The sequence below is a fragment of the Lepisosteus oculatus genome, chromosome 12, assembly GCF_040954835.1.
Source record: "Lepisosteus oculatus isolate fLepOcu1 chromosome 12, fLepOcu1.hap2, whole genome shotgun sequence".
Lineage (NCBI taxonomy): Eukaryota > Metazoa > Chordata > Actinopteri > Semionotiformes > Lepisosteidae > Lepisosteus > Lepisosteus oculatus.
The window spans coordinates 22,303,157-22,316,642 of record NC_090707.1 but is presented as its reverse complement, the minus strand read 5'-3'; the positions used below and the strand labels follow the sequence as shown (position 1 = coordinate 22,316,642).

Here is a 13,486-nt window from a genome sequence, read left to right as displayed (position 1 = left end):
GGTGCAATTTAATTCACCAGTTGTTGGTTCAATTAGTGTTTTAAGAAGACCTTCCAATTAAAAACTTACACAGAGCCGTATCCTGTTCTAACATTCCTGCAGTATTTTCACAGTCTCAGATTAGCACCAAACCTGGACTATGTAAAGTAAATTTAGATGACAGTCCAGGACTAGTCATAATTGGGATGTGTGAAAATGATTCAACATGTTCTCTTTGAAATTAGGTACATGATCAGCAGGTTACATTAACCTGATTAGCACTTTAAATTAATATATAATCATAGACTTTTCTAAATGAATTGAAGGTCATCACACTCTACAAATTATTTCTATGTCAAAGAAATCCAGATTTTAGACACATATTAGTTTTCTTTCATACTTTTCTTATTTTAGAATCAGCATGTATTGTAAGTGTCCCAGGCAAAAAAGCACATCTTTACATTATTGATTACCTTGACTTAGTCAACAAACACATTTACTGTGAGTCTGAAGTTAGACATGGGCCACCTGGTGATAGTGTTATCATGGTGCAAAATCACCAGCTGTCAACAGATACTAAAGACTAATTAAACATGTCAGTTAAAGGAAAACTGAATCAATAAAGGAAAAGAAAATAAATACAGATAACTTGAAGGAGTGGACTAAAGGAAAATGGTATTGTAGCACCTTCATGTACTTTGGACAAAAATTCACTACAGTAATAAAATTATTAATCAGTTAATCACTGCTCTGCAAGGAGCAATGTTCAAACAGTGCTCTAGGATGCAGTGTTAATAAAGCAACCAACAGTTTTCATTCCAATGCAGCAAATCAAAAAAGAAAACAAGCTGAACTGTCCAGAAAATGCCAGAGCAACAACAACAACAAAATAACACGCTTTGGTAAAGCCAAAATAAATGCACTATGAACAGGAAAACTGATGCACATGCCACACAGCAAAGTTAAAAAAAACAAGGAGGAGGTCTCCTGGAGCTGAAAGAGCCTTCTTTAAATAGTTAGGGTGCCTGCCCTCTCCCGCCTTTGAAACCTTAATTACTTACAGGTTTGTCTTTGAAATTGACCCATCTGTTGCTGATACATACCTCTCTCCTTATCGAGCCCAGGGCCATCTTTAACAGTCTTCCTATACTAATAAACCAACCTTCTGTGGTCGCTCATTGAGAAATCGCCTACTGTTTTTATGAGCCTTGGACACAAAGCTTAATCAACTTGTACTAAGTAGAGGCAAACCACAGCCCTAAGAATATACTTTGAAGATACTGCATGGTTTGCCTGTTGGCTGAAATACCCTTCAGGAAAGCAGGAGCAGAAGAAAATATTCAGTTAATCCAATTTGATCCCTGAATAAAATCCCCCTAATTTGGAATTTTATTTTTAGTCTGGCCATTCAGATGATAAGAGTACTGCAATTGCTGTATTTAAGTACTGCAATAAACTGCCTTTCATTATAAATATTCCTATAAAAAGGAAATAAGTGAGACTGCATTGAAATTACAAAATTAGAAAACCACATTTATTATTACTCTTGATTTCACAATTTATTTCAGATTTCTTCAAAAATATTAAATTAAGTTTAAATCTTAGAGAAGTAAAAGAAAATTATACTTTCCATGTACTTAGTTGCTTCAATGTTGAAAAGTGAAATATAAAAGGAAAAAGAAAGTAGATTTAAATGAAAATATACTTCTGCAAGAGCAGTTTTGACAGACTTGGAATGAATGAGGAATTAAATTTGGTACTACAGTATTTTTATAAACTGATTTTGCATGTAATATGTACATTTTCTGATATTTGATATTGGGAATTGTGTGCATCACCTAATTGATTTTTTTTCTTTAGAAGTACATAGAACAAAACTATGGGATGGATAGGAAATATTCAGGTGTAGGTGTAACTGAAAAACTGAATTATGTGAAAAGCTTGGTTCAGTTCCTCTTTCGACTGTGTGACTATAAAATAATGAGGGACATTCTTGGCTAAATTGTGTTTGTTTTAATTAGTAAACTGTATCAGTCATTCTATTTTAAAAAATATATCTTTATTGGTTTTTCGATATTAAATATGAAATAAGAAAATATGAACTATGTACAAAGAACAAAAAAGAAAACAACAATAAAAAGGAAGAATGTAGTCATTCTATTTTTAAAAGGAAATATTACACAAATAAAGAAAATAATGAAAGCAACCAAATAATTTTTGTTCTAATGTTAATTATTTAACAATTTAGTTTATGAATGTGAGCTTTGAGTCTACAGTATTCAATTTAGAAAGCATGGTCTATGGAGTTTGTGAGTGAGCATAATGGTAGTTGGTATGATGAAATTATATGTATTAACAGTTTCTCAATTATTTTTATATCAGGATAAGATAAAGAAAAACAAACAAAATCAGAAACTGGAAGTTTGTAAGAAGCAAAAAAACAGACTTCTATTACAGAAATGAGCAGCCACTTTCCGTGACATGAAATATTCCATCTATTTTTGTAGTATGTACAGTAGGTTAATCATAACTGATCATCACACACTAACCTAATACTTGTGCATAACACAATGATATTTTAGAAAACAGTATTAGTCCTTGCAGTGAAGTGTGTAGCCTATTCACATGTTTTAGTGCAGCAAAAATGACTTATTAATAAATAATTACAGACCTAAATTCAAAGTTGATACTGTAAATGACAGGAACTGAACATTAAATAACATTTTAACTGTGTTATAAGTATTAGATTTCCTCTTTTAAGGTTTTTCAATTACACAAACTGAAACACAGACTGTGTAGGATTTTAGTCTTATGTACCGCTTTGAAGGGAATGTAATAAGACCTATTTCTTAGAACAAAAAAAATTGTTGACTAAGTTCCAAGAAACCCAAATCCAAGCCACATGCAAAACAAACAACACTGAAAACGTCAGCCAAAACATTAACTGACTAAAAAAATAAGTGTAGAGAAAGGAGTTTAATTCTTCAGAGTTGTTGTTTTTTTTCCTTTCTCATGAGAAACAGAAATATCCCAGAGAGAAAAGAGCAGGCTACAACAAGAGAAATTCCAGTTTGGAGTTTCACTGACCAAAAAGACCCTGAATGCCAATCAGACTAGTGAAGCGTTCACGAGAGTTGTAGTGTGTGTCACAGCAGCCTACATGACTAGAAGCTTCACTGAAGCCATAAATCACCTGGGCAGGGTTAAATGCCTTTTTATTTACTTAAACACTGGCAGAAGCAATGCACTGTAGTGGTATATGTGGTGGCACAAATCATGATGGTCACTGTGTTCCTGACTATGTTAGTTGTGTAAAATACTATATTTTTTTTCTTTTCTGTTCTATTCACAAGATCTCGTCTTGTCTTTAAGGCATAAATATCAGTGTTCAAAATTTGCCTACCTACTCTAACACCTTACAAGATGCTGGGGAAATACTGTAGGTCATCTAGTTTTCAATTGTGTAGGCAGTATCCCTGGCTATTTTTCTATAATAACAGGAGAAACTGACTATAATCAAAGTCTTTTCCTTGTTTATTTTATAGTAGGTACAGTACACTCAATTATTATATTTCGGGAAAGAGAACTCTAACTCTGATGTTTCCCTGCTCAAAACTTGCTTTTAATTTTTGCTTATCTCAAAACTATCCTCTTTCTCTAACCATTCCACTATAATTGATGACAACCAGCTTTAATTTCTTTTAGAGAGGGTGCGTGTACTTCCTTTTATAGAAGGCACAAAAGAAAATGTCAAATTTAGTATATTCAATGTAATGATGAAATTTAATAGGTATGCACAAGTAATCTCATGTTAAATCAATTATGACTGTGCACATTTGACTACATAAAGTTGATCCAGATGTTGTGATTAAGGACATTTTGCCAGAATTCAAAGAGGCCCCACAGTAAATTTTGCTTTCCTCCTCAACAGCATCTCACTCACGAAAGCTCACACACCTTTCTGTCCATTAATGTTTCACTAAGGAAAAAAAATGTTTTTATTCTTCTCATTATTATTCACTCAGAATCCTTTTTAACATTGATGTTAAGAAGTAGGCTGAAAAGTTCTATTCCAAAGAAACTGCTTCAACATTTCTTTATTACAGATGGTATAAGAGCTATTATAGTAGACGGATTTGAACTGAACTGCCTTTTAGTATACTTTAACCACTCAAGCAGCACCAAAAACACATGGTGAAGATGGGCTATCTCTGGTTCAGAGAGACCCAGAACTGTATAACGATGGTGATTTCTCATGGCAAGACTGAGCGGGGGTGAAAACATTTTTGCAACAGCCCACTTAGAACCTACATCCTTGCCAAACACAGAACAGGCACTCAATGATAATAAATGCAAGAAAGCTTTCATTTAGTGGATAGATTCCATTTATAACACCATCAGAAGTTCTGAAATTCTACAAAAAATGGATAGTGCCACACTACAGATCTTGCTCTTCAATGGTGTACTAAATATTGGAACTGCTTGGAGCAAACTGTGTCACAGCCCATGTACCATGGAGACAGAAAACATTAAAATCTAAAAACAATTGATATTAGTGAAGTGAAGATAATTCTTATCTGACAGATTTGATTCTACGAGTGGTTCATTAAAAATATTATTTGTTAACTTCATTTGTTTTGTTTATATATTAATAGTAATGTGTAGTAGTTACCATCGTGGGCTGACCAAACTTTAAGGTTAATTGGTACATCAATATGTGCATTATCTTTCCAAATGTTAGCACACTGATCACCTTTGTCGGCTCCTTCCTGGTCTGCTTAAAACTTTGCAAGGGATAAAAAAAACTTATTCTGTTTAAAAATACTTCAACCTCCAGTATACACTAAAGAGTTGTATCTCTGCACCCTTACCCTGCTAGCATGCTCCTGACAACCATACAAGAGCCTCTAAGGTACCTGTCACTTTGAGTTTCACAGGTCTCATTATAGCCCTGTAACTACTTAATGAAATGGAATATGTGAAAGCAAACACATTATTCTTGGTACTGTAAAAACAAACAGCATTTTCTTTAAATGAGGGTAAAACCAAACTTTTTTGGACTATACTTCATCTAGTACGGTATGCTCATTTTTACTAGGGACGTCCACAAAGAATTCATCCAAACTGTTGGATAACTGAAAGCAACTCCTTGCACATATTTGTGGAGAGATGTTTTATAGCTTATTACACTGAACTACAGGTATAATAGCAGACTGTGTATTCTGTTCTGTCTTCACTAAAAATAATATTAAATTCACAGATTTAATCTCATCTTTTGAAAATTTATGTTTGTACTTATTTAATGCATTCTGTATATACTGTATGTTCTTCTTATGCAGCTCTATGAAATATCTCATCAACCATATACTGCAGATGATATATTTGAATAGCTATGATTTATGTTCAATATAATAAACTAAAACTCTTTAGTAGTTTATTAAATACATTTTGACCCTGTTACAAATAATTTTAATGTTTATATAAAGTATATTGCTTTTTATATTTTCATAATCAGTTTCACAGCCATATATACAGTATAGTAGCCTTCAGGTGTTTAAAAAACATGCCCCACAGAAACAGTCCTTCTGCTAGAGGGCAGTCACCCCTCAACAAAATGAGATTGTTATACTTTGTCTCTCAATTCAGTCAGTCAATCAGTCACTTGGCACTAAGCTGGGGCTTTGGGATCTTTTTACATCTGATCCCACAGAGCCCAGAATCAAGCTGAATGCTAATTAACTCAACAAGAGGTCACAAAATAACTGTGTGTCCTGATAAGTCTGAGATTATGCGAAACAAGCAGGACTGATGGATTGCATCGACCTGTGGGGACTGAAATAAATATGCATCTGGCAAACCAAGGCCACTTATAATTGAGCAGAACCAATAGATTAAATTATACAACACAGAACAGAAATAGCTTTGTGCAAGGCAGTCTGCAAAGCAGAGAAGCTGAAGTCACTCCCAGACATCATTACGGCTGACAATAGGGGGGAAAAAACTTTTTGAGAAGAGTCAGGTACTGTATTATGTCTGTATTCTCAGATATACAGTAATGCACTCTAATAATAAATATATCTGGTGTGTTAATTCAAGGCTGGTAAACAAAAGCATCTGAACTGAGGGTCGCTCTTCTGCACCCCCTCACCCAAATACACATTGACAAAAACATGCACACCACCTTTTCACTGACATACAGTACATCCTGTAGAGGACAAACACCTCACTTACCCAGAACATGCAAGACAGACAGACCCAAGTTCTCGCCTGGCCAATAAGGCCAGTGGGCAAGCTGAGAGATACAGAAGGCATCCTCAAATCAGTCCCTTAATTCCTTTTCTGAAACCAGGACTGTATTCCCTCTAATTCCACACAGGACTCTCTGGCAGTGCAGATCCATGACACGTTGTAAGGAGCTTAAGGAATCGCTCCAGCTATCCTCCCTCTCTCTGCTCTCCCTCTCTCTCCCTCTAGCTCGCTTTTACTCCGTCTCTCTCCCTCCTCCAAGAGACTCACAAATGCTTTTGGGGTCAGGCTACCCGACTCCTCAGGAGAGAGGGGGGAGGTGTCTGGAAGGGGCTTTATTTATCAAAAAAATCCCCAACTCCCCCTCCCCATTTTCTCTTAGTTAGCCCCTCCTCTCTCTTTCATTCTTATTTTCATTCACTTCATGCATCCTTTTCTCTGCATCCCTGCGCACCTATCTTATCCCTCACTCTATAGACTCTATCCATTTTTAGTCTGGCCCTTTCCTGATGTTAATTTAATCTTTAATTAATTCAGTCACTCCATCTTCTCTGCAATTTTTTCCTTCCCTCCAAATCTCTAAATAAGAAATAACATAAAATGCTTTACTTTAAAATACATATTCTTTGCTATCACACTCTAATGCTGCTCTTTCCCAGTACTTAACCAGTACTTGACACACAATTCTAGTACACTTTGGTGCAACCCATAGGCAATTCACTACGTAGACGCATATTACAAGACAAAAAACAAGTGCATAAGTAAAACTCAAATTACTAAGTGGTTTCCTTCTCTTTCATACTATCAAATCCAAATTATCTCTCTGAAAGCTGTCACATCTCTTTATCCCAGTCTTTCCTCTCTTGCACACATATATACACTGGGTAATATCACTAATCCCCTGGTATTTCCTTCTCTCGGTGAGTTCTGGGGATTTTCACTTTCCTCTCTCCTTACTTTTCTGACTGACCCTCCCCTTTTCTGCTCTCCACAGGAGTGAAAAGGATTTCAAAAAGATGAAATGGTTCAACAGAGGGCAACCTCACTGCCAGTGGGTTGCTTAGAATAAGTTTTTCATTCCTCAGTTAAAGAGAGACACACAGAACTTTTATCAGTCCAGGTAAAGAATGTTTACCTCATATTCTTTATATGTTCCTGCTTAGTTACACTTACTAATATAAACTAAGTATGAGTCTTTCTTCTGTTTAAATTGTTATTTTGGCATAATCACCTATATAAAAAAGACTTCTGGAAAACCCACTTACAGTTGAATGCAACAAACTGTAAAGATATATAAAGACTGTATAATTTCTTTATAAAGAAATAATATAGCACCAAGGTCTCAGGATCACACATGAGATATTATAGACCTCAGCCTTTATACAGCACTGCTTACAGATTTTCCAGTGTCACAATTTCTAATTTAGTTGCAGGTATTTTATTTAGAAATAGCATATAAAAAATAGAAAATATACTAAAGACAAAAGAAATGGAATAAGTAGGATTTTGAAAGAAATGTAATTTTCTCACAGATAAGATTAGAATAGCTAAATCTCCCCTGATATGACCATCGAATCCACTGTTTCTACTTTCCACCATTATGTCTCCTGAAATTCAGTGTCATATTGCTATTATAACAGCCATTTTAATCAATAATAAATACATTCCAAATACATGTGCATTTTTCTCTTCTTCCCACAATAGGTTTTTTGATTGAGGGTGATTTTCTTTTTTCACTGAATGCAAATTCCAATATCAAGGTTATATTGCAAAGAAAACAGAAAAACACAAGTATATCCATCCATCCATTTTCTAACTACTTTATCCCATACAGGGTCACAGGGAAGCCAAAGCTTATCCCAGCAAGCAATGGGTGCCAGATAAGATACACCCTGGATAGGACTCCAGTCCACTAGGGCACACACAGACACAGACACGCACACACTCACATCAGGGCCACTTTCCCCAGAAGTCAATTAACCAATCAGAATGGCTTTGGACTGTTAGAGGACACTGGAGCACCTGAAGGAAACCCACATGAACCCAGGGAGAATTACATGCACATTAGTTATTCAGATACAGATATATTATTAATCCAGATACAGTAAAGCAACACAAAAGGCTACAGTAGTTCACAACAGAAATTCCAACAGTTTTGGATGTAACACAAATCCTTAGAGGTATCAATTGTTTATGAACATATGTGGATTCTTGATACTGTGGGAATAAAGCAAAGACTTCTCAAAATCATGATTATGCTGACCTTAAACTACTAACATCCACACTTTAATAGTAGACTATGCATTTGCAATTATGGGATAGAGTTGTGGCAAACTATTCCTTGTGATTGGCTCATCAACAATCTTATAAACATTGTGCAAAACTGCCTAATGCAAACCAAGAATTCCTGTACAAATAGAGACAAGAAGTTAGGCTTTAAACTCTGTGGTTTATCCCACCTCATAGACCAGGAGGGGGGCAGTGATAGACATAAATACATAGTGGGAGCCACAGACATTGCATCACTTTACATTTTATGGTTATTGTTAAATATTTAGCATTTTCCTGTGGCTGTATTTTTAAACAGCTGTTAACCTTGTTCAGTTGTAGGAAAAACTGTAAAATAAATGTATATTTAAATATACACAGTGTACAACATTCAGATCAAAGTAAAGTTATGTAAAAATGTCATTCTTGATGCAAGAATATTTTTTTTCATTATGAAACAACTAGTATTCAGATGACCACAAAAGATTTCAAATTCACAAATGCATAAAGGTTCTGTATGAGCTTCTACAAAGTTCTACACTTAAATCTGTTTCGTGTTTTTTTTCTAAGCCTAGAAAAATCTCTACAGCAGCTCCTAGTGGTAACTTCTATATTTCACATGCATGATGCATGTTTTTTAAAATAAAGTAATATACACCCAGAGTGTCAATAAAATTGATCAATATACTTTGGGTTTGAAAGTTCAAAAGTGAAAATCATGTTCACAATACAAAACAAGAAGCTAAAATTAAAACTAAAATTTAAAAATGATTCCAATAGATTGACCATGAGGTCCACCATAACAGATGGAAGAATGCAAAATGTTCAATCAAGAAAAAATATATAAACCAACCACCCTTAGAAACATTTATTAAAGGTGCTTAAGTTTATTATATTTAATGGAAAACAAAAAAGTCAGCACTATAAACCTTGTGGCCTGTCTCTTCTTCTGCCCTGTGTTTTCAGGATTAGCTCCAGGTTGACACATCCCTGTTTGTCAACAGGAATTAGCAGTTCTCGGGTAATGAATGGAAATAATTATTACATCCATGTTTATTCCAGAAATGTGTCACTTAGAACAATAAATACAATGATAATAAATAAAGAATCTGTGGAATTCTGGCCACACATTATATCTGGGGGGAGAACTCTTGGTTTGTAGAATTAGCAGGCTGTCCCTTTCTGGGCTGGAGTCCTGTTGGGAAGCCACTTCAGGTTGGCGTTAAACTATTGTTGCCTGGCAACTGGCCCTAGAGGAGCCCTAAGCCCCTATTGCTTTTACTTGGGAAGCCTGAAAAGGATGCACTCATCTCTGACCTCACATGAGATATAGACTTTCTCTTTTCCTTCCTTTGAGGTAAGAAAAGCTAGGACACACAATATGCAGAGGAAGTTGAGAAGGCAAAGACGGAGATAATCTCTCTTTCTAGCTAATACTTCTGCACCTCTTCATCAAGATGTATATTAACAAAAGTACAAGTGCAAAAGCAATGGTTAAAATATATTCTATTTACAGAATGAGAAATAATCAACTTATAGATGTTAAATTTAAAGAAAGCTAACAGCCAAATGGAGGTGCAAAGAAATCTGTTTTAAATTAGTCAATATTAACTTAAATACTTTAAAAATGTAGACTCAGAATTAGAATTCTATAAAGTGTGGTTTTTATATAAGTTTAAGCAGTCTTATCATTTCTTCATTTAATAAAGCTTAAAAGTTACGGACTGTAAAGAGACAGTGCACATAAATTAGCTATGCATACAACAGAAATCAATATTTTCTGGTTTCTCCATCATTAGCTAGAATCCAAACATCCAAACAAGTTCACTTTGTCTTCAGAGGTATTGTACATGAATCACAGAAATGTTCATTTATTCATGTGCAACAAACAGTAAACCATATCTTCCCAATTCATGCAGCAGGTGCTCAGCTACTTAGTTATTACTTATTAGACCAGTGATGGTGTCTGCTGATACGGATGACCATGAGCAATGCGGAGGGGGAAGTGGGTGAAGAAGCCTAGTAGTTGTTGTTCTTTAACCCTGTTAGAAGTGTGACAAACTGCTATATCCAGTAGCACTCAATATCTGACCTCAAAGTGCCACTGAATTAATTATGTTCTACATTGAATGCCTGGGTGGCCAGCGAGTCGGTAATTGTGTTCCCAATGTAGCACCTCAGGTCTGGCTGAGAGGGGCACCTGTTGTTTTTCTGGAGGGATTTCAGACGGTTCAGGATTGGACTCGAGAGCAGTCGATACCACTTGCAACAGGGCAGTATTCAGGCAACATATACAGTATGTTGGGTTTTTTATCCTGTTAATTGGAAGAAGAGAACCATGACAGGCCATCTGCCTTTCCATTCTTTGAGTGTAAACAGTAAGAGATGACAAAGTCAAATCAGAAGAAGAAAACAGGCCATTAAGCCTGCCGAGGGTTAAACCTTTTGGACTTCTCTATGTTGGCCAAGGTTTTGTTGTCAGTAAAGACTATGAAGAGGTAAGTGGCCGCTCTGGTAAGTGCTGCCATTCCTCCAGGACCAGTCTGACTCCCACAACCAGCTGCCAGTGGCTCCTGGTTGCCCAAAGCATAGTTCTAGTTTTGCTGCTTCCAGGAAAAACAACTGCAGAGATGGAGCCTTGGCAGGGATCCGGTCCTCTGAGACAATATGGTTTTTACTCCCACATCGCTTCACTTCGAAGGGCAACAATGGTTCCGTGTGTCTTGAGCAGAGCTGATTTGCTTTAGTTGCTCAAAAGCTTTTTACACTTTGGGCGTCCACCAGCCCTGTTTGGGACCCTCCATAGTAAGGGCAGTAATGGGCACCAACTTCCATTTGTGTGAAAAAGTCACATATGAAGCAATGGTAGTAGTTGGCAAGCTTCACATAGCTCTGCTCTTGTTTCAGAGATGAGGGAACAGGACAGTTCTTCACTGCTGCTACCTTACCAAGATACATTTTGAGACCCATAGAGAAGAAGCTATAGCCAAGAAAGGTCACCTCTTATCATTCAAACTCACATTCATCTAACTTGGCAGTTAGAGTAGATCAACATGTTGTCAATATACATTAACACAGTGTTCTGTGAAATCCCTGAGACATCATTCATGAGTTTTTGGAAGACATCTGGCTCATTACAGAGTGAAAAGGGCATGATGAGAAACCCGTAATGCCCAGAGCTGGTGTTGAACTCCAACTTCCATATGTTTTCTCCGAATTCACACTAGGTTGTAGGCCCCCTTAGTTCAATCCTGGAAAATATCTTGGTTTGACTAGTACGTTCCAGAATGAAGGAAATCAATGGGAGGGGACAGTGATTCTTCACCACAATATTATTGAGAACTTGGTAGTCAATGCAGGTGTACAGGGACATGTTCTTCTTCTGTACAAAGAAAAACCCAGCACCAGCAGTTGACTTGGAGGAGTGAATGAAGCCTTTCTGGAGGTTCTTGGAAATGTACTCCTTGGATTTCAGAGGCAACAGTGTAAACAGGTATTCCCTCAGTGGAGAAGATGTGGTGGTAGGGTTTTGGACTTCTCCTTTCTGAAAATATCAGTGAATCCCAATACTTGATGTCAACTCAGACAGTATGAAAGTCAGAAACCGAAAGAAGTTATGGGGCAGAAAGGCATCAGTCCTAAGGCCTTCGGGCCCTCGGTCTACTAGTTCAAGGTGAGCCAAGTCTAGCTGAGGGTTGTGTAGTTCGAACAGGAGAATCTCAGCACCAGAGAACATTAAGGAGAAGGAGTACAAAGGAAAAACACAATTTCCTTACGAACGCTTTCCACTGTAAGGCTCAAAGGGCAAGTCTGTTTCTTGATCAAGCCTAGGCCAATGGTCTTTCTTTCCAAGGCCCGAACCATGTGGGTGAGGTCAGGCATGAAACCAAAGGAATTTCCAGTTGCATCACTAACTTAGAGCCAAAACAATTCCCAGCCGCTCTTGAGTCCACAAAGACTTTCACCTCAGCGGTATGTGAGTTCGCGACAGCTGGCCATTAAATTAAGTCTGGGCTGGCCTAGAGGAGAGGTGGTAACCCAGCTCAGTAAACACTCCTCATGGCTTACCAAGCGAAGGTGTTTTCCTGATAGTTCAGGGCAATTGTCATTGAAATTGAAGTTGAAAATGAAACTGAAAATTGAAATTGTAACTTGAAATTGTAACTTGAAATTTGTTATGGGTGTGGTGCTCTTTTTCCCACAATGTAACATCACTTTATTAACATCACTTTATTAGCCCTATACAATTTCTTGCATTAGGAATTCGTCTTTTCACAGACTGTGGTCCCTATTTACCTGCCTTTCATGTTCTAAATCGTACTGTACATTTGTTATGCTATAGAGGTTACTTGAAAAGATCAAATCAATGCAAGCACTTTCTCTTGACAGTACTCTGACACGCTGAGTAAGAAAGCAGTCATCCATCATATCAAGCATTTCAATTTCTGCATTTGCACTTCTAATTGACCTTTCTCATTACATTGAAAGATTAAAGGATTTTGTTGTTTTTTCTGTAACCATGGTGGAGTGAAAACCTAATTATCTGGTCCACATCATGCTTTACAGTGAAACTACAGTTGATTACAATAAATTGACTCAAAAGGATGGCATAATGGGACAATTATACTACATCTACCACAGTAATGCTGTTGTCTTCAATGAACTTGTATGTTTTTTCTTAGATATATGTACCCTACCACTGCCAAATAAGACATTGAACTATGATTCATCAGAAAGCAACTTCAGCTGCCAATAACAAGGCCGCTGTCAGTGGTGATAAGCAAACTTTTTACAATATCTGCGACAATCTTTAAGTAGTCATGGTTTCTGCCTAAAAAGCTTAGACCCCCATCATTATCAGGAAATGTGTATGGAAACTATGTGTGGGACTGCTTATTTTGCGTTTACTTTATGTTCTTTTATTGTAGTAGTGTGTAGTGTGTATAAGGGTGTAGTGTGTTCTTTTAATCTGTAAACATCAAGCCTAGTAACA

At 36.6% G+C, this 13,486-nt stretch overlaps 1 protein-coding gene across 10 annotated transcripts in view; it reads right to left on the bottom strand.

Moving 5' to 3' along the window:
• tns1b (tensin 1b) overlaps positions 1-13,486 on the bottom strand; it is a 254,799-nt gene that overhangs the window by 185,573 nt on the left and 55,740 nt on the right. The window contains exon 1 of one of the 10 annotated variants that reach the window (XM_015359173.2): positions 6,211-6,414. The exons of the other annotated variants lie outside the window; for them this stretch is intronic. Within the exon in view, the coding sequence (XP_015214659.1) occupies positions 6,211-6,291 (81 nt within the window). The 5' untranslated portion in view covers positions 6,292-6,414. Of the gene's footprint in view, positions 1-6,210; positions 6,415-13,486 lie in introns of those variants that run through there. 10 annotated transcript variants of the gene reach the window in all.